General features: G+C 44.4%; 1 protein-coding gene across 1 annotated transcript in view; it reads right to left on the bottom strand.

Moving 5' to 3' along the window:
* Window positions 1–19,297, bottom strand: part of FAP (fibroblast activation protein alpha) — an 80,369-nt gene extending 61,072 nt beyond the window's left edge. The window contains exons 1-6 of the mRNA XM_015426235.1: window positions 19,250–19,297; window positions 6,049–6,144; window positions 3,882–3,976; window positions 3,708–3,782; window positions 2,485–2,537; window positions 2,108–2,180 (exon numbers count right to left, since the gene is read on the bottom strand). Coding sequence (XP_015281721.1) covers window positions 2,108–2,180; window positions 2,485–2,537; window positions 3,708–3,782; window positions 3,882–3,976; window positions 6,049–6,144; window positions 19,250–19,277 — 420 coding nt within the window. The 5' untranslated portion in view covers window positions 19,278–19,297. The remainder of the gene's footprint in view (window positions 1–2,107; window positions 2,181–2,484; window positions 2,538–3,707; window positions 3,783–3,881; window positions 3,977–6,048; window positions 6,145–19,249) is intronic.
* Window positions 19,298–27,959: the final 8,662 nt, after the last annotated feature.

Below are 27,959 nucleotides of genomic sequence, written 5' to 3' on the forward strand. Positions count from 1 at the left end.
TCATCAGGGGGGGAGGATCATAAATTACTCTTCAAAAATTCTCCCAGTGATGAAACTGACATATTATATGAGGTCTAATGGCTCTGCTACCTCTGACACTTGTGGAGAAATGGTCCATGTTCATTATGCACTGGAATGATGAAGTCCAAGATAACGTTGTACCTTATTGTGTATTTGTGTCAGATATGATGAGATTATGGTATAAGTATCTTATATTGAACTGGTTGTTATTTTATGTAATTAATTAATTAATTAATATCCCGCCCTCCCCACCAAAGCAGCCTCGGAGCTGCTCACATAAAACTCCATTAAACAGATAATACAGAGAATTGAATAAAATGTAAATAAAAATATAAAAAACACTACATAAAGTGCTAGTTCTAGTTAGAGTTGCCAGGTCTAAGTTGGGAAATTCCTGGATATTTGGGGGAGGGTGGAGTTTGGGGAGGGCAGGGATCTCATCAGGACATAATGCCATAGAGACCGCCCGCAAAGCAGCCATTTTCTCCAGGGGAACTGGAGTTTGTTGTCTGGAGATCATCTGTAATTCCAGGGGATCCCCAGGCCCTACCCAGAGGCTGGCATCCCTAGTTCTGGTACATGTTCATCGATTACATGTAGTTAGATGGAATTATAGGTTTTTTCCTATGTGATAGTTCTGCATTTGTATCTGTATGTTTTCTATTCATATTTTGTATTCATATTTGGTATAAAAATAAATCAATAAGATCAATAAAACAAATTACCCTCCAAGCTCTAGGAGAGAGTCCCCATTTGGGGCTGCAGTTGGGAGAGTGCAGGGGTAACAACCCTCTATGGCATATACAGATCTTCCATCCAACTAATGATTACCATGTGACTTAGTGGATACGGTGTGGCCCTTAGGCCAGAGATATCTGGCCAAAATTCTTGTTCAGCTGTGCAGCTCAGTGGGTGGCCTTGGGCAAGTCACTATGTCTCCCTGTATCCTATTTCATAGATTTGTTTATACTCAGCCTTTCTCCCCAAAGGGACCCAGGGCAGCTTACATTATCCTCCTGTCCTCCATTTTATCATCACAACCACCCTGTGATTAGGCTCTGAGTGTGACTGGCCCAAGGTCACCCAGTGGGCTTCCATGGGACAAACGGGGATCTCCCAGATATTAGTTCAACCACTACTCGACAGTGGCTGAGGATAAAATGGGTATGATTTCAAATTTAATACCATGAGTTTTTTGAATAGAAAATGAGTGGGATAAAATGTAATAAATATTTGGAGTGGCCCAACCGCTTTATTTTTGCAGATAAAAGGGTAGCACTGAGTGATAAGAACATACACTTGAACTCACAGAACTTGGATGCCTCTAAAGACAAGGGATTGAGTCCATATTGAGATTTTTGTGTACCCATGAGCCCTGGAAAAATGAACTGCATCTCCACCAACAAGAGCATGGTATTTGCTTTAGACTGACAATCCTTAAACCTTCTGTCCTGCTGATTTTCTCAGCTTTAGGAGAGAAGCAGAGAGGGTAGGTCCAAACAGAAGTTAGATGAGCAGTGCCCTCTCACTGGGGGGGGGAAGGGATCAGATGCAAAAAAGCACGGTGTCAGGTAACACTGCCCCCTCCCCGATCTCAGCAAAAGCATGATGCTTAAATTACTTCTGTTCCAGCACAATCCTTTATTTTCAGAAAGTGACCCCACTTTTTTCCATTAATTACTTTACTAGTCCAGTGGTACTAGATCTGTCTTGGGACGCTGAAGATGTCCAGAATCAGCTGTTTTCAGGAATGTAGTAAAGGGCCTCTCCTGTCTTGGATCTGTAACTGGAGCTGTCAAATTCTGTACCTGGAGTTGTCAAATTCTGAACAAGCCAAAGCATTATGCCCTAGGCCTAACACTATTGGGAGTCTGCTAAAGCACGTGCTTTATCTGCACAGTTCTAATACGGCACATCTCCATGCACCAGTGAAGTGTTATCTTTAAGGTTCAATATTTTTAAACACAGTTGATGAACAGATAAAAGGCCTGTTAAAATGACGCCTAGGCAAACATCAAAGGCAAATAAAATCTCATCTAGCACATCAAAAAGTGACATTATTCTCACACTTCATTAGCTTACTGACCAATTTGTGTCCAGTGGGTGACCAAGATATATACTGAATGTTGTGTGGAAGCTCATGTTCTTTGGCAAAGACCCTACAAAAGAGCAAAACAAGTTTGTATGAATTAGTACTTCTAGCAGTCAATAGAGTCCACTGAATTTACTGTTTTAAAGCCTGAAAATCGGGGACTGTTGACATTCACATGTGAACGTCTAAAAATATTTCCCCACTTTTTGGGTGAGTGAATCCTGACAATCACATTTTAAGTGACTGTTAACATTCTCAGTGAATGTCTGAGTTATTTAAGCTGTTTGAAAGGAGTGTGAACAAAAGACTGAGCACAGACTCTACACAAAGATAACTGGGCTTCACTACACAAGAAAAAGTATCATCCTTACCCATGGATAAGATCAAAAATGTGATAGGATGCTGTATAAGAGTACCTCCAAAGCTGAAAAAAGTCACATCAGAAAGAAAGGAATGATTATTGTGTCTGAAACACATTGCTTCTTCTCAGACTTTCTACAAAGGCCTACAATCTTTATAACACCCTACCTTCTTTACATCAAGCAAACAATATCCATATCCTTATGAAAGCCGTGTGACATCTAAAATGTCATGTCTTAGAACCAATTCTCACATATCTAAGCTTCTGGAAATATTTCTTAATGGTGCTGGTAGCTCCACGTGTAAGGCTAGAAAGTGTTTAAGTTGCTCAGTATATAGACTGCCCAACTGCTCAGAGAGTTTCCACTCTAGCATCACAACTTCCTAGAACTAGTGCGGAGACAAGATTGACTAAGAGATTAGGATGAACTACAGGGTTGGCCCTGGGTTAGTACATGGATTTGAGATCACCAAGGAAGTCCACGGTTGCTACTCAGAGGCATGTACTACCTCTGTTCATCTCTTGCCTAGAAAGCCCTATGGCTTTGCAGGGAAAAATGCAAGCAGTTGGAATGCCCCCATTCCCACACTTACCTTAAAATCCCTAAATACACCCCAGACTGAGGGTTGTTCCACATTCTCATTTTCATTGCTTGTGTGTCCCTATTGCGTCGGAGTTTGTAATTCTTTTTCGCATGTATTTTGGTCCCCCTAGTGGTAGATTTGACATTATATCGCTGTATGCCTGGTGTAGAATCCTGCAGTTTAAATCTGCAGGGAGACATGCTGGGCATTCAGAGATGTAATATATTGAATCGAGTACCCAAGAGAGCAAAACACATGCTGAAAAGGGGGGGAAAACAACCAAAGCAATAGGGACACACAAGTGACAAAAATGAGAATGCAGAAGTGCCCTGAGATATGTGTTTCCCTCTCGCTGTAGGGGAAGTTGCCCAAAAGCAGAGGTCAGTGTGCCTGCTACTTTCCTACAAAGGACTTAATGCCAAAACCACTATGAGGACAAAAGGAACTGGTCTCTAAGTCACCCCCCCACAAACATAATGGATTTCTGGGGTAATAGGAATGGCAATGAAATAATCTTTTGTGGCTATTCCTGTCCCACTGTAATTATTTGTGCTGTCATATAACCAAACCTACACCTATCCTGAGTTCTTTATAGGTTCCCAATTGCAAAAGACACCACTTTCATCTAAACAAAGGGCACATATTTTACCTTAGAGTAATTGCTTTCCAACAATATAAAATTCTGGTTGGCGGATAAGGCGTAGTTTGTGGCTTTCACTTTAGTCTGAAAGGTTAAGATGTCAATTAGAATCCTACGTATGGTCGTCCCTTCAATAAATTCTCATTCCATCCATTTACAGCAAACACCATTGGTAATACATACAAGGGTGCTGTTAGTGATGAGAGTGACTGACTGCCCAGATTCAACGTTGTAAAGAATGACATCATCTTCTGCAGACTGGTGAAGATACTCATTTCCTTATGAAGGAGAAAAACACAGCTTTAGTTACACGCTAGACTTAACTGCAGTGCAGTTTCCCTGCAGTGTCCTAAGAAGTACAAAATCTAGTAGGTTTAGAAACAGAGTGTAACCAGGATGTATCCAGCCCTATGTGGACTTTGTGAAACAGGATATTCCTTCCTACACTCACCCCCCATGCAGTTCACTGAGCCGCCCGATATTTTGTTCTTAAGGATGAGTGGATTTTTGGGAACAGCATGGGAGCAAAGTGGGGGATCTGCAATAGACTGAAATCACCACCCCCCGTTTTCTCAAGACTTGTGTTATTAAGTCTTCAGACTGACATGGTTTGGATGAATAACTATGTTATTTTGATGTCGTCATTCTGAAGAGCCAAAAACAACACAATAGGAACCACAGGGAATGAAGGAGTTAGCACTGGCTACAATGGGATCTAGGAGCTGCGGTGGCTCAAGTGGTTAAGATGCTGAACTGCAGGCTAGAAGGTCAGTAGTTCAGCAGTTCAAGACCCGAGTTGCCGCATGACGGAGTGAGCTCCCGTCTCTAGTTCCAGCTCCTGCCAACCTAGCAGTTCGAAAGCAAGAAATTGCAAGTAGATAAATAGGTACCACTTCGGTGGGAAGGTAACAGCATTCCGTGCGCCTTGGTGTTTAGTCATGCCGGCCACATGACCACGGAAACGTCTTCGGACAGCGCTGGCTCTTCGGCTTTGAAATGGAGATGAGCACCGCAACCCTAGAGTCGGATTCGACTGGCTTTCGAGCAAGAGAACCTTTACTTTACAATGGGATCTATGCATTACTGCCCATACAGGAGCTCCAGGACAAAGCCAATGGCCTCCTTTTCAGGGATGCCATTTAGAGAAGGGATATTTCTCCACCCGCCCAACATTTCACACCACAAAGGCTTTATTTTTAAGCAGAGAGACACTCTCTTATTGAAATCAATTGGACTTAGAAAAATATAACTCCATTTATAAAGAATTCAGTTGGTGTATGTTATAAATGTGCATGCTGAAGGTAAAATCTCTTTACTTAAGAAAAAATGGTGACTGATTTATCTGTGTAGATAACATTGCTAAATTGAAACAAGCAATATTTTTAGAAAAAAGAATACTTTTTAAAACCACTGGTGTTCTTGCAAACTAATCTTGAAAGCATCTAAAAGTGATCTTTTTAATCTTGCTGAGGATGTTCCCTGCCTCAATTCCTTTGTGTCCTGCCTCAACCTGAAACTTCACCCCTGCACTTCTTCCATTTGTCTAGCACTAATGACTGGCCTTTCTACTTCTTTGGGATAATAGAAGCCATTGAGGATAGTGCTGCCCCAGGGCTGGGCGAGAGTTCTTATACGCAACAGGAATGTAGAGGACTTAGGGTTGCCAAGTGTGAATTCAGCTGCAGCGGGGGACTCCATAGAGTTTTCCCTCGGATGACCGTGGCCCCGCCCCCAGCGTGCCCGGCGTGCCCGTGTCACTTCCGGGCAACGTGCACGTCGGGGTGGAGTTCCCCTGGGGCCCAATCCGCCGGTGGCGGGGAACGGGCCTCTGGGGCGGGGTTTTCCCCGCTCCCCGGGGGGACTTGGCAAGCCTAAGAGAACTTCCTCAAGCTCTCTATTTTATATCCTAGATCACACATGATGGATGGTTTGAACACAGGAGTCGCATTTAGATATTGTGGCTACGGGCATAAAGTAAGTCATTGGGGGACAGGTCTCCCATGATAGCAGGAGACCTCCCAGGCCCACAGGGAGGGGAATGGTGGGAAACTGGGGGAGGTATATGCTGGTGTTTCACCAGTGTACACTGTGACTTCCGTTGCAAAACCAGAAGTGACATCTTCATGTTGGGGACACTGCTCTGGGATTTTGGGGTGAATCCTAGAGTGTCCACCTGAAATGATGACATCAGTTCCTGGAAGTGATGTCGTGCACTAGTGCAATGCTGGCATGCCTGAACCCACCCCTCAATTATCAAAGAAATAACATGGAGAAATGAATTGCCAATCACCCCATTCTTTTCTTTTCTTTGCACCGATTAGATTCATATATGTATACAAAGATAACTTACCTGAAACCCAGTAAGGAGAGAATGTTTTGTACTGATAATCTCCATTTAGATATTCCTCTAAAGTTAAAGAGTGAAGATTGTCTTGATTGTGCTGAACTTTAGAAGCAGGACAGAAAAGAGAGTGTCAGTAACAATGCACAGAGCAAGGGAAAAAAATAATTATTCAAAGGGTCACCCCCCCACTAAATTGGCCAGGACTGAAGTTTTTTGAGACTACAATCCACAGTGCTGGTGGTAGCAATCTTTCTCTCTCAGACTATACTTAGAGAAACCACATTGAAAGATGGTGAGCCAGGATAATTGTTCTAACATCTTATTTCACACAAGATGGGTTCCCTGCAGTCTAGTAGGTATTTGATTTTTGTGAAGGTCAAGGATGCCAGCTGCCATTTTGATAGATGACTGAGAGCTCTGTATTCCACTTGACTTTTAAGTTATTTGTATGCTAGGACCCAAGGTGATTAGCAACACTAATTTTTAAAAAAACCCTTGAATATCCATACACAAAACATCAAACCATACAGTATCACTGGCATGCAGAAGGTCCCAGGTTCAATCCCTGGCATCTCCAGTTAAAAAGACTAGGCAGTAGGTGATGTGAAAGACCTCTGCCTGAGACTCTGGATAGACAATACTGACCTTGATGGACTGATTTATTTATTAGATTTTTTTAGTCCCTGCTCACCCGAAGAGTCTTGCAGTGACTTACAGCATTAAAACCAATAAGGGAAAACAACATAAAAACAAAAAAACAAATATACAATATTAACATTAAAATATTAAATTATGTGGTTATGATGGTCCACTTCCCTCCCTCAGAGGCAAGATTTTCTCTCTATTTTTCTTTCCCTTTCTGACTGAGCAGCCCTAGTGGTCTGTTTTCTTCTTTCCTGAAGAACTTTGAAGAACTGTCCCACCCTCTGTCAGTATATTTTACTGCTGGCTCAGCCCAGGAACCTGAGGGAAGGGCCAGGATCACCCTTTAACTTAAACCACTGAAAATGGCATTTCAGACATCTTAAAATTCAAAATTAACTAAATATTTTATTCAACATAGAGGGGAAAGGTCAGGTGAAATCAGGGGTTGGAATTTCTGAAATAACATGATATAGATACTTTGAGGTAAAACCAGTACATGCACAGGCTTTAGTTCTTATGTTTCAGGCTAATGAGAGTTTCTTAAGGTATTCACTTAAAATCTTTCTGTTGAGGGGCTTTTGTTCCAGTGTTTCCCCAAACACTCCAGTACACTTTCTTTGAGTATTCTCTGACTCTTTTGGTTTCCAGAAAGCTGCTACGTTCCTTCCAGTACCCAAACCCCTTCTCTTGAAACACCAGTACATGTCCTGAGTTTTTAACTGACTCTTCAGGTCTCCTGAGGCAGTTTCTAACCACACTAGACCACGGGTCTCTTCACTCTTCACAGCTAACTCCCTGTTTGAGTGGATAGGGAAATTCTTCTCTCACTAGAAGATCTATCCCCTTTAATTGGCCAGAATGGGAGTCTCCGTCTAACTACCCACTCGTCTTTGCCAACTTTCCCCTGTGCTCCTATCTGCATTAAACTGCTCTCAGTCAGGGCTGAATTCCAAAACTGTCAGTACTCAACTCTTCTCAGCAAGGGCTGAAATCAGACTGAATCCTCCTCAGCATCCAGTTCAGAAGTCTTTCTCTGTTCAGCTCATGTTAACCAATCAGATCTCTTGGAACAGCCTGTCACTCAAAGCTCTCTGTGAAGAATTAACCCTTCACAATCCTTTATCTGTTTACACAGCACTTCTATGGTTTTAAAAGTGCAGTCCGTCACACCTGGGTAGAAATTTGACTTTTATACCAGTGATTTTATATGCATTTGCATTAAAATGTTACAAATACAAGACTGAATCCCTCCCCCCCCCCGTAATCTTGTGAAGTTTTTTCCTTAGCTGACTCATCAGAATCTAATCCTGGAAAACTCAAGTTAACGAAGTAACATAAGCCAATAAAAACATGAAGACATTTTAACTTGAGACTAGCCAAGCTTTGGGTTCTCAAAACAGTTCAGAAATATTGATAACTGTTTTATGTTATCTATCAAGAATATTAAGATATTCATTAGAAAATAAAGTTGCCAGAAAGAGGAATTTATCTGTGGAAGAAAACACACATGAGTTGCTCTCACTCACCCACATTACACCCCCTAAGAAAAGCCATGTGAATCAGTCTTATTTCACAGTCACAGGGTCTCCGAGTCACACTTTTACCACAAGGATTATTATGAACTCAGTGGCTCGTTGAACACTAAAAACACAAGATTTATGATAAATTACGAAATTCACTCCTTCATACCCTTTATGTTTTTAATGGTTCTGATGCCCAGATAACCATTTCAGACATAAGCCCTTACATTTCTGTGGTAGAATTATAAGCGAGACAGGGCAGTTCTGTACAACAACCTGAATTGGCTTAGGCCTCTCTGTTTGGTTCATTCCCATAAGACTTTGCAGTAAGATCTTCAGCCTGACAATGCACCCTGCACTCTGCTTTAAAATAACTATTTACATTTCTAAGGTTCAGCCTCAAAGCCAAAACATATAGATATGAGGTCCTATGGGTCCAAGCTCCTGCCTTGACAGGGAGGGTTTTTTAACCTAGTAATACAGGCTGCTACGTTCCTTCCAGTACCCAAACCCCTTCTCTTGAAACACCAGTACATGTCCTGAGTTTTTAACTGACTCTTCAGGTCTCCTGAGGCAGTTTCTAACCACACCAGACCACGGGTCAGAAAAGCGAGGGGTCTGGGTTTTGTCAGGACCATCCGATTTCTTGATTGACAGCAAATCTAGATTCTAAAGGTATTTCACACCAGTGTTTGAGATGCTAAGGGCCCTCTACCAACACCGTGGTTTAGGTCTTGCCAGAGCGGTCAGAATGCAGTCCTAAATAGATAATAATTCCTAAATGAATAATAAGTGCAGTATTTGTTTATAAGTATTGCTTTGTCTGTTCCCTTCTGTAAGATGAATACTGAAATTGCCACTTGTTTGAAAATTTGTGCAGTGTGGTTTTCTTTCAGTAAGAGGTTTTAACTTTGGAACAAGGTTTTTTCTCTCTCCCTCTCAAACTATGGGGCTCCTGCCAGTTTCAACCCCCCCCCTTGTCGAGCCAGGTAGGGATGGGATTCCTAGGAAAAGCTCCTGGACTCTTAATTCCCTCAACAGTTTCAAACCCTCCTTGGGTCCTGAGATGCTGAGGAAGGTGAGCATATAAATATAGGTTTTTTAAATGAATGAAAATAATTTAAAATAAAATGTAAAATAAAAACCAAAAACATGGAGGCTAGGCCTATCAGTGGCTACTAGCCACGGTGACTGAGGGGAACCTCCGTATTCAGAGGCACTAAACCTCTGCATCTCAGAGCCAGGAGGCAACATCAGGGGAAGGTCTTGGCCTCTATGCCCTGTTGACACATGTTCTACACATGTTCACCTACATAAAAATATAAAAAGAGCTCTTCAGGACCAAAAGTTCATTGAGCCCAGCAACCTGTTCAGAATGGTGGCCAGCGAGATGAACTCCCAGTAAGCTCACAAGTGAGCCAGTGTGGTCTAGCGGTTACAGTGTCAGACTACAGTCTGGAAGACCCAAGTTCCATTACCCACTCTGCCATGAAAGCTTGCTGGGTGACCTTGGGCCAGCCGCACACACTTAGCCTGGCTTTCTGCACAGGAGTGTTGTGAGGATAAAGTGAAGAAGAGGACAGCAAGGTTCCCACCGAGGAGTAAGGCAGGGTATAAATGAAATTAATCAATTAATGGCACATAGTACTATCGCTGTCAGTCACTGACATTAAGAGGCATACTGCCTCTGAATATGGCAGTTCCATTGATTCAGTATCACTGATAGCCATCTCCATGACTCTGTCCAACTCCCTTTAAAAGCCACATATGCTAGTGAACGCTGCAGCACATTTTCGTCGAAACGTTTGTGCTATGTGAAGAACTCTTTCTTTGGCTGTGAGGTTCATGAAGATGTCCCCATGTTCACCATGAGAGCGTAAGAAGAGCTTTGCAGGATCAAGATGCATCAAGTCCAGCAATATCCCCCCCCCCCATTTTTTGCTGTCAGGTCCAGCCCATAGGGTTTTCAAGGCAAGGTTTTTGCTGTCAGGTCACAGCCCATAGGGTTTTCAAGGCAAGAGACATTCAGGAGTGGTTTGCCATTGCCTGCCTCTGTGTCATGACCCTGGGGCTCCTTGGTGGTCTCCTATCCAAATAATAACCAGGGCTGGCCCTGCTTAGCTTCTGAGATCTGACGAGATCAGGCTAGCCTGAGCTTGTTTCCCATGCCAGCCCAAAATTCTTGGAACGACCACAGGTTCTAGTAGTATCGAAGAGGAGGCAAAAGTTCTTTCAGCCCACTTTTTTTAATGCTGTGCATAATTTTATAAACCTTAATCACACGTCCCCTTTGTCAGTCTTTTAGTTCTAAACTAAAAAGCCTCCATGCTTTAGCCTTTCTTCATAGGTAAAGGTTTCCCTTGCTCGAAAGCCAGTCGAGTCCAACTCTAGGGTTGCGGTGCTCATCTCCATTTCTAAGCCAAAGGCTAGCGCTGTCTGAAGACTTCTCCATGGTCATGTGGCCAGCATGACTAAACACCGAGGTGCACGGAATGCTGTTACCTTCCCACCGAAGCGGTACCTATTTATCTACTTGCAATTTCTTGCTACTTGCAATTTCTTGCTTTCCAACTGCTAGGTTGGCAGGAGCTGGGGCCAGAGACGGGAGCTCACTCCATCATGCAGCACTAGGGTCTTGAACATCATGCAAAACTAGGGTCTCGTCAGATCTCAGTGTCTTATCTTCTGAGCCACTGCGCCCCCTTTTACTTCAAAGGAACACATACTAACAGTAACATCCTAAGCAGAGCCCCACTAAATCAACACATTACTATGCATGGATGTGAAAGCTGGACAATGAAGAAAAGTGACAGGAAGAAAATTGATTCATTTGAAAAGTGATGTTGTAGGAGAGTTCTACAGACACCATTGGCCACCAAAAAGACAAATCAATGGCTTCTCAAGCCTGAATTCTCCCTAGAAGCTTGAATCTCTTGCCAGACAATTTTGGGGAGCTAAACTTGTGGGCTTTTCTTTTCAAATGTCTAAACCCTACTCTCATCTCCTAATGCTGTATGATGGTCCCTATTCCTCTATAACAACGACATTTGGGGACTGCTGCTACTCCCAAGGCCAAATATTCACTTTTGTTTACTTTAATGGGTACGCATCTTTAATGGCAACACTTGGCATTTTTCTGTTAAGTAACTATTAGTTACTGTAGAACAGACATGTCAGTTTTACTGTTGACACTGCTCCTCACTAGTACTAATGCAGAAGAAAGCTGTCAAGGTAAAAAAAAAGGACAGAAGGGCAAGCCAGATAACTGAAATATCACTATCAAAGCAAACATCTCTATCAAAGCAAATATTGAGTTGGCGATAAGCTTTGAAAATAAAAGGGTTGTGAAAAAGCTCATTTCCCTTGAAAAGAACCTGACAGTTTCTAACCCAGAGCCTCAGTACGGAGGATAAAACCTTCCACTATGACCCATGCCCAGTTAATGGACTGCCTTCTACAGTATGCCCCTACCCATGCTGGAGACATCTGTTGATTCTTCACTTTACGTCCCACAACTGCTGGAGCTTCCCCAGGTGGCAAGGCATAGCAGAGCATTTGGGGTGGTGGCACCAAGGTGATGAAAGACCCTTTCCCAAGAAGGCTCTTTTGGCACTTTCTTTGATGGTCGCTAACAGGACTGCCAACCTCAATTTGTCTTAGGCTAGCTTTGTTGGAGACTGGAAATCATTATTTAGAGGCTGGCTGCTTTTTTACTGACATTTTTGCTACTTCCCTGTCTGTTAGGTTTTGGTTGTTAGGGCATTTCCACCTGGACTTGCTCCAGCTTCTTAACTACACTGGTTTTCCCCCAGCTTTACACCACGCAACATATCAATAGACCACTGTAGTAGATGTTCATAACATGAGGGGGATTTGGGGGAGGAGGTCATGTCTTACAGTAAAACGGTCTGCTTAACTGTTAATGGTTCTCTTTTCTTTTTAATGTGCTGACTGCCAGAGGTCATTTCGGGGGGGAACGTGGGGGATCGCAGTTCCCCCGGGTGAGGTATGGGAGGCGGGACACATGACGAAGCCCCGCCCCCTGCTTCCGGCCGCCCTGCTTCCAGCCCTCATTCAGCCAGGAGGAGGCAGGAGAAGAGGGAGGGTAAGTTGCTTCCTCCCTGCCTCTCCCCACCCCTCCCTGCCTGGGGCCAGGGAGGGCCTTCGCGGGGCTTCCTTGCACTCCCTCATGGAGCTCGGCAGTGAAGCTGCAAGGCCGGCGGTGGCAGCCGGGACCGTTGGGGGCGGCGTGTGTGGCCTTATGACACACTTCCGGTGATGTCAGAGGGTGTGGCATATGCTAATGAGTTATGCTAATGAGTTTCCCTAGCTCTTTTTCTACGAAATGACCCCTGCTGACTGCTAAAGAACAGCTCTCAGGTGATCAGACAAAGGAGGATTCGTTTCCAAGAAGGAGGGGGGAAAAGATTTCTCTCCATGCTTGTCTGTCTCTTTCACTCACATGCAAACAGAGTTCCTAATTCTCTGGGGGACTAGGGATCCTCAGAGTGGCTAAAAGGCAGAGGGAATAAGACATCATCCTGACTACTAGAATACTGAATTTCAACCCAAGGGACTCTGCAGGTGAGGCAGGAGGGAGGAAGTATGTGTGGAAGAGAGAGAGAAGAGTGGACATGGATACTTGTCCCGCCTCCTGCTTTAATAAGGATCTCAGTAAGTACCAAATTAGATATCACAGCATTCACGGGTATGACCTGTGGATGGTGATGCCATTAGAGATGAATTCAGCTGCTTAAAAATTCTGCAAGGGCTCTATCCCAGGTGCAACCTGTTAAGTCGCTCACTTAACACAAGCAGTCAGAGAGTGATTCAGCAAGAACACAACTTTATTCTTCAGAACGCACACAACTCTAACACGGATCAACATCTGATAGCCAGAACAGCTTTAACATAGCAGCTGTCCTGGTTTTAAACATTCCCGGCTAATGTAGCCACACCCACTGTACAGAAACCAACCAATGAGGTTGAAATGATAAAGACCAATCATGAACGTTCCCGCTCAGGGAGCTAGCAGTGAAGTGATTGGACGCAGTTTCCCGGGCTAGTCTTCTGATAGGATGTCTTTGGATCCTAGCCCAGGATGAAGCTTAACATTAGGTTTCAATGGGGAGGTTCACAATAATATATGTATTCAGTTGGCCTCACATAGAATACATTACACAACCAGGTGATCTTATCCCCTCCATCCCATTTCAAGATTGTCTGGGCCTGGTGTGCTGTGGAACCAATCAGGATCAGGCCCTCACAGCATTTCTAAATGGCTGGATTCATCTCTAAAATGATGCCAGCCTCCACAGGTCTGACCCATGGATGCTATAACGTCTAGTTTGGCCCTAAGCCAAATGGGAGAGCGGGGCAGTTTAAAAATGAAGTCTTGGGTCTAGAAAACATGAAACTCTCAGTTGTCCTGGGAAGACCATCTCATGCAGTCCCACTGGGTTAACACAGCACATGTGCAAAGGAAAAGGGGGGCAGCACATCACCACTTTTGAGGTGATGAAAGTGCTGAGGTCCCAGAAATGTGATCCTTCCCTGGATTCAATGGGCAAATAAAGGCCCAGCCCGACAACTTAGAAAAAAGCAGAGGAAATCTATCAAACTGGAAGCAACGTTTGAAAGTGCTTCGGCTGGAAGCACGGAGGGAGGCAACAGAGAAAATGCAGAGCAAGCGTTTAGTGAGGAAGTGACCTTGATCTGTAATTCCTGGGTTTTAATTCTGTGTTTTTATATTGTACATTTTATTTTTACTGTTATTGTACACTGTGTTTTTAACTACTGTATTTGTTAACCCACCTTAGAGGCACTAGGTGTTGAAATGCAGGATAAAATTATTTTAATATAATAAAGTAATGAAATACTTAGATCCTATGGCACTGTTCTCCTTGCAGTTCTCTCTGGACATTGTGAAGGCCTTCCTCCATTGTGGCGCTTGCTTCCTATGTTGCTAGCACTTCTGCATAAGGGATCCCTGAAAATTTTTGATAAGCACATGTGGAAGTGCCAGCAGAAGAGGAAGTGAACGCTGCAGTAGAAGAAAGCCTCCACTGGGGTCACAGTGAAGAAGGAAAGAAATGACATCACATGATCCAAGCCATCTTTATTTACTTGATGTGCCATGTTCCAGGAAAAGTAATCCTCTATATTTGTATAAAATAACGACAAATAACCAAATTATGCAATAAATGCCACAGGAAAAATACGTACTTTAAATACTCCCTTTATACTTATCTACAGTGTAATTCTAAGCAGGGTAACAAGATTTTGGGGTTATAAGCTTTCAAGAGTCAAAGCTCCCTTCATCGAATACTATCTCGTTACTAGCTGTTCTGCCTCAGATCAACACAGCTGAAACTGTCCTAAGTAGAGTTACATTATTCTAAGCCCACTGACTTCAGTGAACCTAGAAAGGTGTAGCTCTGTTGACGGCTGTGTTGTTAGAGATTTGCCTAGAATGTGTTTTAAATTAAAAAAAAATGCTGCTTCATAAAACAGATTCCTCAAGTTACTACTCTAAGGCTGCGGTCAGACATGCCATTTGGCGCAGAGGGAAAGCGAGCCTATTTCTCCCGGTGGAAATGGACACGGCATTGCGCGATCACACATCCTTTGTAGCTGCGGGCTCAGCCCATCACTGCCCGATCAGATGGCACATTCGGGCGAGTGGGGTTTTTTCACTTTTATTTCCCATGCGCATAAACGAGGAATCGCACCTCCGCACTGAGGGCTCCCCATGGAGTTTATGCTCATACCGCCAAGTGAGGGGGTTGCGCAATCACACATCCTTTGTAGCTGCGAGCTCAGCCCATCACTGCCCGATCAGATGGCACATTCGGGTGAGTGGGGTTTTTTCACTTTTATTTCCCATGCGCATAAATGAGGAATCGCACCTCCGCACTGAGGGCTCCCCATGGAGTTTATGCTCATACCGCCAAGTGAGGGGGGGGAAACAGCACCGAGTCGGGATGGAAAGAGTAGATGATCCTGACAGCATGAGAGCGTGCTTGAGCGATCAGACAGGGGAAAGTCCATCCGTCGCCCATCATCAAGCATTAGGACTGGACTTTCCCCTGTGTCTTTTAACTCCAATTCCATGGCAGGACAGCATGGGGTGCTGACAGCTGAAGGACCTTTCCCTGATGTTGCTGTATGATCATGCCCTTTAGATCCGTCAGGCATTCGCAGCTGAGTCAGATTTAAAGGCATGTCTGACTGCAGCCTAAAAAATTCCAGTTTACCTTAGTGGTAGTTGTAAGGACCACATCAGCCACATTTTAAATGTTTTTCTTTAACATTAAAAAAAAGTCAAAAGCTGTAACGTGTTAAAAGTATTCACATTTTTTAAGAAAAATTAACAACAAAAAATTAGAACATACACTTGCTCAGTGTTTACTGATGTGTGATTGCTGTGTTTTATATTGGGGAGAAAAACACTGGTTTTACAAGTGGATCCTAAAAAGGCAGTATGTTTAGCACTGGGTCCCGCTTCAAAAAGCTTGAGAACCACTATGATGTGGGATTATGTGAAGCAGTGGTTGGCTGTAGTGAAACTTCTGTCACCTACCTAGGGTTGCCAGCTCTGGGTTGGGAAACACCTGGAGATTTTGGGGGTGGAGCCTGAGGAGGGTGGGGCTTGGGGAGGGCAGCGACTTCAGTGGGGTGTAATGCCATAGAAGCCACTTTCCAAAGCAAGCATTTTCTTCAGGTGAACTGATCTCTGTTGCCTGGAGATCAGTTGTAATACAGGGAGATCTCCAGCCACCACCTGGGGGTTGGCAACCCTGTACCTACCCATTGAACATTGAGCGTTCATGGATATTTTCTCTGCTGAAGGAAGTTGTCAGCATCAGAATGTTCACAACAGGCCAACATTGTAGGCTGGAAGAAAAGGTCACCTTGGCCCCGGTCACACGAGAGGTTTTGGGCCGGGAGAGGGGCGGATCGGGGGCGCAGCAAATGGGCGCGATCCCACCGCAACATCTGGGAAGCGTTGCGCACCCGTCCCCGATCCGGCCCTTCCGCCCAAAACGCCGCAGCAAAAATAAACCACCTACCGAGGTGGTTCTTCTGGCAAGGCCGCATCAAGGCGCGTCCTTCCGCCGGCGCATCCCCGGCTCCTGGCCGAACTGCGCGTGCTCACACATGCACAGTTCGGCAGCCTCCCCCTCCCAACTTGGCTTCCTCCCCGGCATCTGATCGTGCTGGGGAGCAACGGCGCTGCGGCTCAGGGGATCCGTGGGATCCCGCCGCGGCATCTCTATTTTGGTGCGGCTCTGATTAGCCGCACTTCACCCGTTTTTTATTCTGCCGTGTGGCAGGGACCTTAGTCTTATAAAAGCATTCACAAGAGGACCATAGAAAGCTACTCCTATTACTCTAACTTTATTCCTTCAGGCTTAGAACCTCTCCTTCTGATCTCCAAACCTATAAGATAGTTGTTTCTCACTTGTGAAGGAAAAGGCCCTGTGCTAAGTTGGGGCCGTCTTTCTTAAGTCACAAGATCCAAAGCTGAGCTATGGCACTGAAGAAGTTCTGGGTGAGGTCCTTTTCCAGATAAGTCCCAGCTAACTAACAAAATCAGGACAGCATTTGAGACCTGGAAATATGCCTGCCACTAGTAGACAGAAAGGCACAATGTCTCACATGATTACTAGCTATGAAGTCCTTATACACATGGATTTGATTATTCGATTACCTATTACATAACAATGAAAATGAAATCTCCAACCGCTGTTAGATCGCGCTAACAAAGGACTCGTACAGTGATTCAGCAAGTGATTCAGCTTTATTGGAAGTAACGAGCAAGCACTAACTCAGTAAGAAACCAGAACAGAAAACAGTGGGAGCTTATGCTCCTTTTAAACATAACCGGGCTAATGTAGCCACGCCTATTTACAATTAACAACCAATGAGATTGCTTAGTTAAGGACCAATGGGAGTCTTTCCCTCCTAGGGAATGGTATCGTTCTGATTGGTCGCTGTTACGAAGCGACCAATAGGAAGTTCGCTCAAAGGAGCCCTGGTCTGGCTCGAAGCTTAACATGGGAGTCCTATGAGGTGATTCATGTAATCATTTCAATACATTACAACCGCAGTCTTCAAAGTTCCCAGCACTATGGGAGGGGTGAGGTAATTTTCATCAATTCCCCCTCCTGCTAGAGTCCCTCAATTTACCACTCATGCTGTTCCGGGGGGTCCCCTGACCCTGGGGAGCAGCATTTTGTGGAGATCAGTAGGCTACAGTGGGGAGGGGGGAGGCAGAAAGTTCTGTTCCACTGACAGGTACCTTGTGTGAGTGGGAAATTTAGTCTGGGATCCAACCCCAAAAATGTGTTGTCCTCTGTTCTCCTACTAACAAACATCAGCCATGGCATATTCGCATCCTCAGTCAGGAGAGCTGGAATGATGTGGAAAAAGTCAGTTGAGAAGTGATGCAGAGTCTTGTGTAGTGAGGAAGAGACTGAAAGATGGATGAGTCAGGAAATCATAGAACTGAAAATCACTAACTCATTTAACTGCATTAGTCAAGCCTTTATTTTTGCAGTCTTAGGCCTTTCATCTTGGAAAGAGGAATAATACTAGCCAACCTTACAACATTGTTGTAAAGATTACTGGTATAATGAGGTTTTTTCCCCCCGAAGTCTACAGGGATGCACACAAGCACCCAACGGGGCATGCGCGTACTTCAGGTTAAAAAACAAAACACAACCCCGTTTGCCGTGCCACTTCTTTGGCGCGCCGTGTGATCGGCACCTCCCCCCTAACCACAGGACCTTGACGGGACCGCGAGGGGACACCTGATCGCACAGTCACGTGTTATTTCACTGCGGGGCAAACAGCCATGCCTCCCCCCCGCGATATCCGGCCCATACGACCGGGGCCCTTGTTTATCAGATTCACCTGAAAAAGGAACTGCCTGTGTATGCACGTGTCTGGACCAATGAACAACAATAAGCCTGAATGTTTTAAATAATATTCAGGAAGCCTGTAGCTGTAGTTTTTGTTAGAGTAATTAACACAGCAACAAGGGGAAAGATGCAGTATTAAATTGTACAGGCCTCTATTCCTGTTAAATGTTGTCTGTACAAATCCCAAGCAAGTTTGCTCAGCAGTGATCCCACTATGATCAATAGAACTTGTTCCTCTATTCTTGTGTTTACAACTGCAGTTTTAGCCTTGGTAGTAATAGCATAATTCAAGAGTATGCCTTGAATCCATTGGAGCATTTTCTCAAACAAAACGGATTCCCGTCTACAGAACGTGACAACCCCCCCCCCCCAGCAACTGAAGGGGTCCCCTGAAACACTGATCCTGGGGTCCCCTGTCCACTAGAAGCAGCACTTCAGAAGGCATCTAGGGCTGCGGGGGGGGGGAGAGATGAAAAAATCATGCTCTGTGGATGGAAATCCCTTTCATGGATCCAAGTGGAGCCAAGCCAATCCATAAATATACGTTGAATGATCAAAACTGGTTTTGTGCAGAACAGGAAGATGTCACGTAAGGAAGTCTTGCAAGAAGCGACTGCTTGCCTATTGCATGTACTCAGGATTAATAAATAAAGATAACTATACTAATCCTAATAACGATGAATCTTCCTTGGACTTAAAACTCAACAACCGACAGTACCTGAGAACATACCGTGAAGGTCACCAGTTCAAAAGCAAACGCAAACGCAAACACGTACGTGGCTGTTCAAAACACTGATTGTAGCCTTGTCAAAGTACATTACCTGTTAACGCAGGGGCGCTTTTCACCTGAAAGGACTCCTCGCATTGACACGTGCTGGCATCTGGATAATGTCACCCCAATGGTCCTACACCTTATCAAATGCTTAGCAACGACAACAAGGGGGAAAACACTTGGAAAAAAGGAAACACCAATTCCCTTCACCAACCATTAGCTTAAAAATATATATACACACTGGCAGATATCAATCTCATTCCAAATTCTAGGCATGTTAAATCCAAAGGAAAAGAAGGCCAGCAGAGGATTAAGTGTTTTGAGTCTTTCCGGTGTCATCTTACCTCCTGAAGGAAATAATACAATGCACATAACAAGCAAAGCCAGCAAAAGGCATGAGGCGGCTCCAAGGACGATTTTCATCCGGGTCTGCAAGACAGAAAATGGTAACAATTTGTGTCTTTCCTGAAAGCCCAAAGCTTTATGGTTTTTGTTGTTAACTTATTCCCCCTCCTCCCAACACAATAGGATTTCAGCAGCCATCTGAACTAAGCATGCCAAAAGCAGAAGTCCTCCCTAAAATATGAGAAGAATGCTCTCGTTCCTTTTTCTTACAAAAAAAAATGTGTCTGCCTCAGATATTTCCTCATAGTAGACGCCGTCCTTCTAAAAAGCTGAAAATCAGATTTTAGTTAGTTTGGGGTTTTTTTTACAGACCTTCATTCTTCCAGCTGTGTTCTAAAAGATTTCTAGCTCTCCCTCGCTCTTCTGGATGTTGGACACTGGACCTCCGAAACCCGTTTGCAAAAGCAAAGTCAGCTTTCTCAGACGGAGGCCAAATTTCTCAGGCAGATTTTTTCCCCCTGCACTTTTTATATACCGTGCCAAATTTCAAAGGGTTTTCCATAAAATTAGAAACAGATTTTTGAGGGCGTTCTCAGACCTGAAATGAACTGTGGGTGGCTGAAAAGGGTTGTATAGTCTCCCCCCTTCATGTAAATCATGACCCAAATCTGATTACATGACGGGTCTGTGGGTTTTATGACTCAACACCAAACGGGATATGTGACTCTGCTTTCTGAAAAAAAAGAGTATTTACAGCGTGTTTCACCATTACATGAAGTTAGATAGCTTATTTACAATTTAAATGATGGATTCATAGCAGAGAAACACATTAAGTTAAAAAAAATCCATATGTAATACACTCACTGACATGCGCACACAAAATCCTGGCTGGAACCAAGATTTCTGCAAACACAGCGAGTTTCCAGAAACAATTTTTACCATCTTTACCTTCCCTCAGCGGCTCCCTGAGAGCCTCCTTATTTACTGCAGGAGGTTGGGAACAGTGCAAAAATAGGGTTGCCAACCTGCAGGTGGGACCTGGAGAACTCCTGGAATTACACCTCATCTCAACTACAGAGATCAGTTCCCTCAGAGAAAATGGCAGCTTCAGAGGGTGCACTCTATGGCAATATACACCAATGCTCCCTCTAAGCTGTGGAGTCTTGTGAGCAACAATTCTACTTTCTGAGCTACTGGCATTAAAGTTGTGAGTGAGCAGTTTGGCCATCCTTCCTGAGCTAGGTCAAAAATGTGTGTGCTGGAGGCTAAAAAACTGTGAGCTAGTGCACACTAACGCAGCTTAGAGGGAACACTGCCTCTCCCCAGGCTCCACCCCCGAATATTCTAGGAATTCCCCAACCAAGAGTTGGCAACCCTAGCGAAAAAGTATGCCAGGTAAACGTTTGCTTCCATTTCCCTTCTTGCTGCATTCCCCCCACTGAGACACAAGGCATACTATTTTGGAAGGCTGTCAAATGTATAGCAGCAGGTTGGGGATGCTGGTAAAAACGATCTTCACAAACTCATTCCACTTGTGAAAACTTGGGATTCAACCCATTACATGTTTTTGTACACGGGAATATAAACTGCAGAGATGTAAACAACATTCTCACAAAGCAGGCTTTCAAAATAAAATGAAAGTATGTGAGAAATGTATATCTTCCAAATGGGATTCTAAAAGGCACCAGTCTCATTTTAATTTTTTCTGGATGTGTATTTGTTATTGTCCTGACCTGGATAGCCTAGGCTAGCTTGATCTCATCAGATTTTAGAAGAAGAGGAAGAATAGGAGTCACTTCACTCGGAGTCTCAGAATGGCTTACAAACTCCTTTCCCTTCCCCTTCCCACAACAGACACCCTGTGAGGTAGGTGGGGCTGAGAGAGCTCTTTCAAGAACAGCTCTTGTCAGAACTATGGCTTGCCCAAGGTCATCCAGCAGCTGCAAGTGGAGGAGTGGGGATTAAACCCGGTTCTCCCAGCTTAGAGTCTGCGCACTTAACCACTACAACAAACTGGCTTTGAAAAGCTAAGCAGAGTCAGCCCTGACTAGTATTTGGATGGGAGACTTCCAGAGAATACCAAAGTTCTGACATGGAGGCAGGCAATAGCAAACCGTGTCTCTTGCCTTGAAAACCCTATGGGATTGCCAAGTCCGTTGTGACTTAACAGCACTTTCCATCACCACCATTTGTTATTATCAAATTATTTTTTTTATTATGATTTATCGTTCTCTCCCTCTACATATATACATAGACGAGCTTCCACAGGACTTGCAATTCTGTCTTGTTCAGGGAGGCCTTCTCCTGATTTTGTTCTGTTGGTCCTCCTGGACCTTATTTGCTTCTTTATGTTTTTTTTATTGTTTATGAATGGCCAGTGTCTGATTTGATTATCTTACACATTATGTATTTTTATATCCTATTGTTGTTTTGTTATTGTAATCCAACCAGAGCCTTCGGGAAAGGGCAAAGTAGAAATCTTATATACATCCAACTGTGGATGAGCGGGTGGACAGACACTTTTTAAAAATTTATTTATAGTTTTTTATTGTTTTTCAACCAGACATACAAACACAAAAAATAAATATCTTGTTGCAACAAAGCATTTCAATGAACAGACAAACAACAATATTTTCTCGGTTCTAATCTGGCTATAGAATTGTACCTGTTTATCACACTCCATAGAAATCTTTTCATTCACTGATATTACCTAAGTCATCTCCCACACAACCTTTATCCAGCATAAACATCTTCAGAAATTGATTCCGCCTGCGCCATATTCTTCTAAGCCTATATGAAACCTTATCTCCTATACATAACAGTTCAATATAGGTGCAGAAAGACAAAAGAAAAAAGGGGGGGAAATGTAAAAAGGTGAAAATGGAAATAATAGAAACCTTTGCCTAAAAACTCATACTTTCTAAATAATTAGTCCAAACAACTTCATCATATCCTTCCATTCCAGTAATCAAAGTTTTAAACATGCTATATTGTATTTTCAAACTAACACTCCATTTTCATTCTCATTCCTTTCCTCCTTAACATTTTATGTACCTTTTAGGGATTACTCATAAGACAAATACCTTGTTTACTACACCTTAATTTTACAGTTTGCACTCACCCATTTTTTTGGGGGGGACGGGGGCGGCTTTATACCCTAAAAATTTATCTAGCAAAACAAAATCATGAATACGTCCTAACATTTCCAGTATCACTGACCCTTAAGTATAGCCCAGAAATAACCCATGTATTTTACTTTAAACCAAAAAAAATAGTCAAGTTACTACTCACACCGTCTAAATATTTAAGCAATTAACGTATCAAAAGGATATTAACCCTCAATATTTGAGCTGTCCAGGTACATAGACACAGCATAATTGTCAAACCATATCCAGAGCCTAAGCCATTGAGCATTACATATTTTTTTAAAAATAGCGATAGTTAACCTATAGGATAATACATATTGCAACACTGTTTTCTGAAAAGATTTCTTCTCAGTGACCATAATTAAATGTCTTAAACCTCTGAACTCCGAATATTTCCATTCGTATTTCTGCCTCTTCTGGTTTAACATTCCTGTCCACATTATTTTGTTATCTTTGTTGATTTGCTTTGGTAGAAACCTTGTTTTTTTCCTAGCTAATGTCTTCACTTCTCGCTGTGGTTCTGCTCGCTTCTTACGTTTTATGTAGCCTGCACTCTCAAATTGTTTTATACAGTTCTTTCTTTCTTTTTCTTTCGTGGAAACATCTTTCTTCTTTTTCAAAGGTGTAAAGTTTAATTCAGTTATTTCCTTCTTTTGCTTGTCTTCCCGCTCCATCTCCAAACTCACCGCAGTTCGCAGGTAGGGCATTGGCTCTTCCTTATTTTCCTTGATTTTTAATTTCAGATCAACGTTTTGAAATTTCTTCCAAATATTTCTGCATGCTTCCTCTGCAGCCTTCCTCACCTGGTTGATCAAAAATTCCTTAAACTGATCCCGAGTTAGTTGGCCAAGTTCTACCAGTATAGTATCTTTTGCTGGAATATCGTCAATCTCCCCTGCCGTCACCATTTTCCGAGCCTTTGCTCCACTCCTTTTCACAGCCGCTCGTACATTCTCGGGATGGAGATAGCCTTTAAGGGGTCTTTAAATCAAGGTCTTCAGCAATTAGTGAACAAACAGATACATACTCGCTCTCTTGTATTTGTTGCTTCTTAAAAACGAAACAAGATTAAAACGGACGTTACAGCGTGGCGAACCATGCTGCTCCCTTCTTCACTCTTTGCCTTGGAACAGGTCGGTCTCGTCCCCTTCACCGCCATTTGAAGGGTCGTCCAATCCAGCTTCCGCACCCCAACCTCCCTCCAGGAAGTCAGGCGAAGCCCCTGGCAGTCACTAGGACTCAGGGGGCTTCAAGGAAGAGAAAAGGGTCAGGGCTGGTCAGAAGCATCCTGGCCAGACACCCGCGTCGCCGCGATGTTGCCCGGAAGTTCTGCAGGTGGACAGACACTTGATAGCTAAATGACAGGACACTGAAGGTAAAGAAGCGATCTCCTACAATAGTGGGATCTTGATTAAAATGAAAAGAGAGGAGGAATTCCCTTTTGACTACCAAAGAGGCATGGTGAGGATAATGGGATCTGCCTGGACAAAAGCCACGTGGGATAGGGACTGTAATAATGAAGGGGAATTGGAGAGACTGAACAAAACAAGCTGGTTGGATCCAACCTGAAGAGACGAGGTTGATGGCATGACCTGACTGAGTACATAATAATAAGTACATGATGTATACGTGGTATTGTTTGTTATTGGCAATAGTTATAATGGGTAATTGCTATGAGCACCCGTGCTGAACAATGATGGGTAATACTAAAGCAGTGCACAGAATTAATGCTGTTCAGAATACTTGGCAGCTCAGAAGCTGAGTGTGGACATCTTGCTCTGCTCAGTATCCTCACAGTTCTCAAATATTGCAGCTAGCATTTTCCATAATGGCTTTGGCTACCACGGTCAGTAATCTGACAACTCCCCTGGCTTGTCTCTGGTCAAGTGTACCGTTACCAAGCAATCTTACACAGAGTTACATTCCATTAAGCCCTCTTGCTTCAATGGATTTAGAAGGGTGTAACTTAGGTAGAGGGCTGCAGTGGCTCAGAGGTTAAGGTGGTAAGCTGCAGATTGGAAGGTCTGTAGTTCAGCAGTTTGAGGCCCTAGTGCCATGTGACAAAGTGAGCTCCCGTCTCTGGCCCCAGCTCCTGCCAACCTAGCAGTTTGAAAGCAAAAAATTGCAAGTCGATAAATAGGTACCGCTTTGGTGGGAAGGTAACAGCGTTCTGTGCACCTTGGCGTTTAGTCATGCCAGCCACATGACCACGGAAATGTCTTTGGACAGCGCTGGCTCTTCGGCCTGGAAACGGAGATGAGCACCGCCCCCTAGAGTTGGATTCGACTAGCTTTCGAGCAAGGGAAACCTTTACCTTGAACTTAGGTAGGGTTGCCAGGTCCCCACAGCTACTGGCGGAGGATGGAGGGATAGGGTTGCCAGATCCAGGCAGGGAAACTCCTGGAGATTTGGGGATGAATCCTGGGGACCTCAGTGGGGTACAATGCCATAGAGTCCACCCTCCAAAGCATGAATTTTTTTCCCTAGGGGAACTGATGTCTCTAGTCTGAAGATGAGCTGTAATTCTGGGGGATCCCCAGGTCCAACTTGGAGGCTGGCATCCCTAATTACTTAGGGTGTTTAGGATTGCACTATGAAGCCCTCGGCTGAGGACAGAATCCTGTTCAATCTATAAAAGGAGGTGGGAGAAAGATGTGTGAACACCTCACATTCTGCAAACTTACTAGAAGAGGACTGCGGTTTTCATTTGAGCAAGAGAACTAAATATAGCATGCGTCTATTTTGCTGGCCCCTTAACAACATTGATTTAATTTGGTTATCTGAGCCTGGCACCTCCCCCACAGTTTCTGCAGGTGCAAGAGAAACCGAACAAAAGCAGACCTGTTCCTGGAATACCTGCCAAATATCCATTTAACAGCATTTGCAGCTGATTACTTCATCACTGGAACTGGAGCAGACCATTCAAATGTCAGTAAGATTGCAAAACCCAGTTTACAGCTTTTGCAGAAAGTCTGCCAGAGTTAGCAAAGCCCAACTCAAGCCACTTGCTCTTTTGAAGAAACTATTTTCTTCACTCATTTTTAAAAAATGGCAGCAGAGCAAACTGAAGCAGCTGCCTTGTATTGGATCAGTCCACCAAGAAGAAGAGACTGGATTTATAACCCGTCCTTCACTCAGAGTCTCAGAGCGGCTTACAAACTCCTTTCCCTTCCCCTCCCCACAACAGAGACCCTGTGAGGTAGGTGGGGCTGAGAGAACTCTTGACAGAAACTGCCCTTTCAAGGACAGCTCTTATCAGAACTATGGCTTGCCTAGGGTTACCCAGTACCTACCTTTGAATCAGTGGGGGACACATGGTTCCCGGCCGGGACATCCCTCGGTTTAACACCCCCACCCCGCTGCACCATGCCGTCGGCCAGACATCAATGGTACCATCGAGTTTCCAGCTCCATTGCCAGAGCGTCGCCCAGCTACGTGCTCAGCGTGCTGGCATCACGTCTAGGCGATGGCATGGTGCAGCGCATTTGTTTTCCGTGTGGGAATGTTTCTGACAAAAAGTATGTGTCCCCCGCCGATTCAAGGTAAGTACTTGGTAAGCCTAGGCTTGCCCAAGGTCATCCAGCAACTGCAAGTGGAGGAGTGGGGAATCAAGCCCTGTTCTCCCAGATTAGAGTCTGCGCACTTAACCACTACACCAAACTGGCTCCCACCTAGCCCAGGACCTGACCATCAGTGGGTCTGGAGAAGATTCAGGAGATTGATCCTGGAACACTGAAAGCACGTGCTTTACTGCTAAGCTGTGGACTGGGCAATTGTCTTGCCCAGCATGACACTGTGGCTGGGAAGATATAAGACCATTAGAAGGTGCTAGTGAGAACAGCACATCTAGAGGGGCCAGCTTCTTGCTTAAGTGGCAACTGTGCCTTTAAGAGCTGCATGCTAGAGATTCAATATGTGATGCTTTAACTCAGCACAGTCATGCAGAGATCAGGAAAGCTTCATGTTGAATTTCTGTCTGTCATGGGACCTTTAGTGCCTTACCTGGAAAAACAAACAAAGGCCCCCAACTCAGCACAGTCATGCAGAGATCAGGAAAGCTTCATGTTGAATTTCTGTCTGTCATGGGACCTTTAGTGCCTTACCTGGAAAAACAAACAAAGGCCCCCGTCACACGAGAGGTTTTTGGCCGGGAGAGGGACGGATCGGGGGCACAGCAAACGGGCGCGATCCCACTGCAACATCTGGGAAGCGTTGCGCACCCGTCCCCGATCCGGCCCTTCCGCCTAAAACACACAGCAAAAATAAACTACCTACCGAGGTGGTTCTTCTGGCAAGGCCGCATCAAGGCCGGCCGTGGGATTGCCGGCGCATCCTTTCGCCGGCGCATCCCCGGCTCCTGGCCGAACTGCGCATGCTCAGACATGCGCAGTTTGGCAGCCTCCCGTCGCTGTCTCCCCGGCATCTGATCGTGCCGGGGAGCAATTGCGCCGCGGCTCACGGGATCTGTATGATCCCGCCGCCGCGTGCCTATTTTGGTGCGACTTTCAAACGCCGCACTTTTGCCCGACTTTTTTTCCCCGTGTGGCAGGGACCAAACAGTGGCACTCTTAGGTGTGGCTGGAGTAGCTCACTTGCTCACTCACAATGAGGGATATAGTTTCGAGAGTAGCCGTGTTGGTCTGCTGTAGAACATCTAGATTCCAGTCCAGTAGCACCTTAGAGACCAGCAAGATTTTGGGGGTATGAGCTTTTGAGTCAAAGCTCCCTTCATATCTGACGATATGCTCACCTCTGCTGACTTGACCCTCTGCTTCGTCATCCTCCCTGCAAGGTGAGAAGCGACAATGGCCCATTTGCTGATGGATGCGTACAGTATCAAAATATTTATCAACCACAGGAATCTAAAATGAGACCCAGCATAGTGCATTGCTTTAGAATGCCACAGTAGGATCTGGGAGACCTAGGTTCAGACTATTATTAGAGCTGGAAGTTCAGAATACTTGCTAAGACTAGCATTACAACAGTTCAATACTGGGTTTTTTAAAAAACTTAAACTAAGCCATCTAACTTTAGGGGGGGCAGTCAGAGTGGTTTGATGATGATGAGAGTCCATCAAAAAGTGGGATGGAGGTGGGTGGGAGTGGCATGACGAAGAAACCCGATAGAAATGTTGTGCACAAGGAAAAAGGAGGAGGATACTTCCAGTGAGGATACAAAAGAGGAGGGAAAAATGATGTTGTAAACTGCTCTGAATCCCCATTGGGGAAGAAAAGCAGGGGTGAAGTATCTACATAAATAAATAAATATTCCTCTAAATCAGAAACATCTGTGAAAACTATCAGCAAATGCTTTCCAAGACATGCTAAGGGAAAACAGAAATGCCACAGCTCATGCTTTGCATGGTTAAGGTCCCAAGCTCAGTTCTGAGCAGTCTAGGAAGGTCCTTTACCTGAGATCCTAGAGACAGAACCCCTGCCAGTCAAAAGATGCAACTCTCTGGGCTAGATGAGCCAATGGTCTGATTCATTCTTAGGCTGTTTCATGTGTTCAGCATGAAAAGCAAGAGTCTTCAGAAGACCAGAGCAGCTGCAGCCACTGTGTT

Source organism: Gekko japonicus, unplaced genomic scaffold, assembly GCF_001447785.1.
Source record: "Gekko japonicus isolate JY-2015 unplaced genomic scaffold, Gekko_japonicus_V1.1 scaffold399, whole genome shotgun sequence".
Taxonomy (NCBI): Eukaryota; Metazoa; Chordata; class Lepidosauria; order Squamata; family Gekkonidae; genus Gekko; species Gekko japonicus.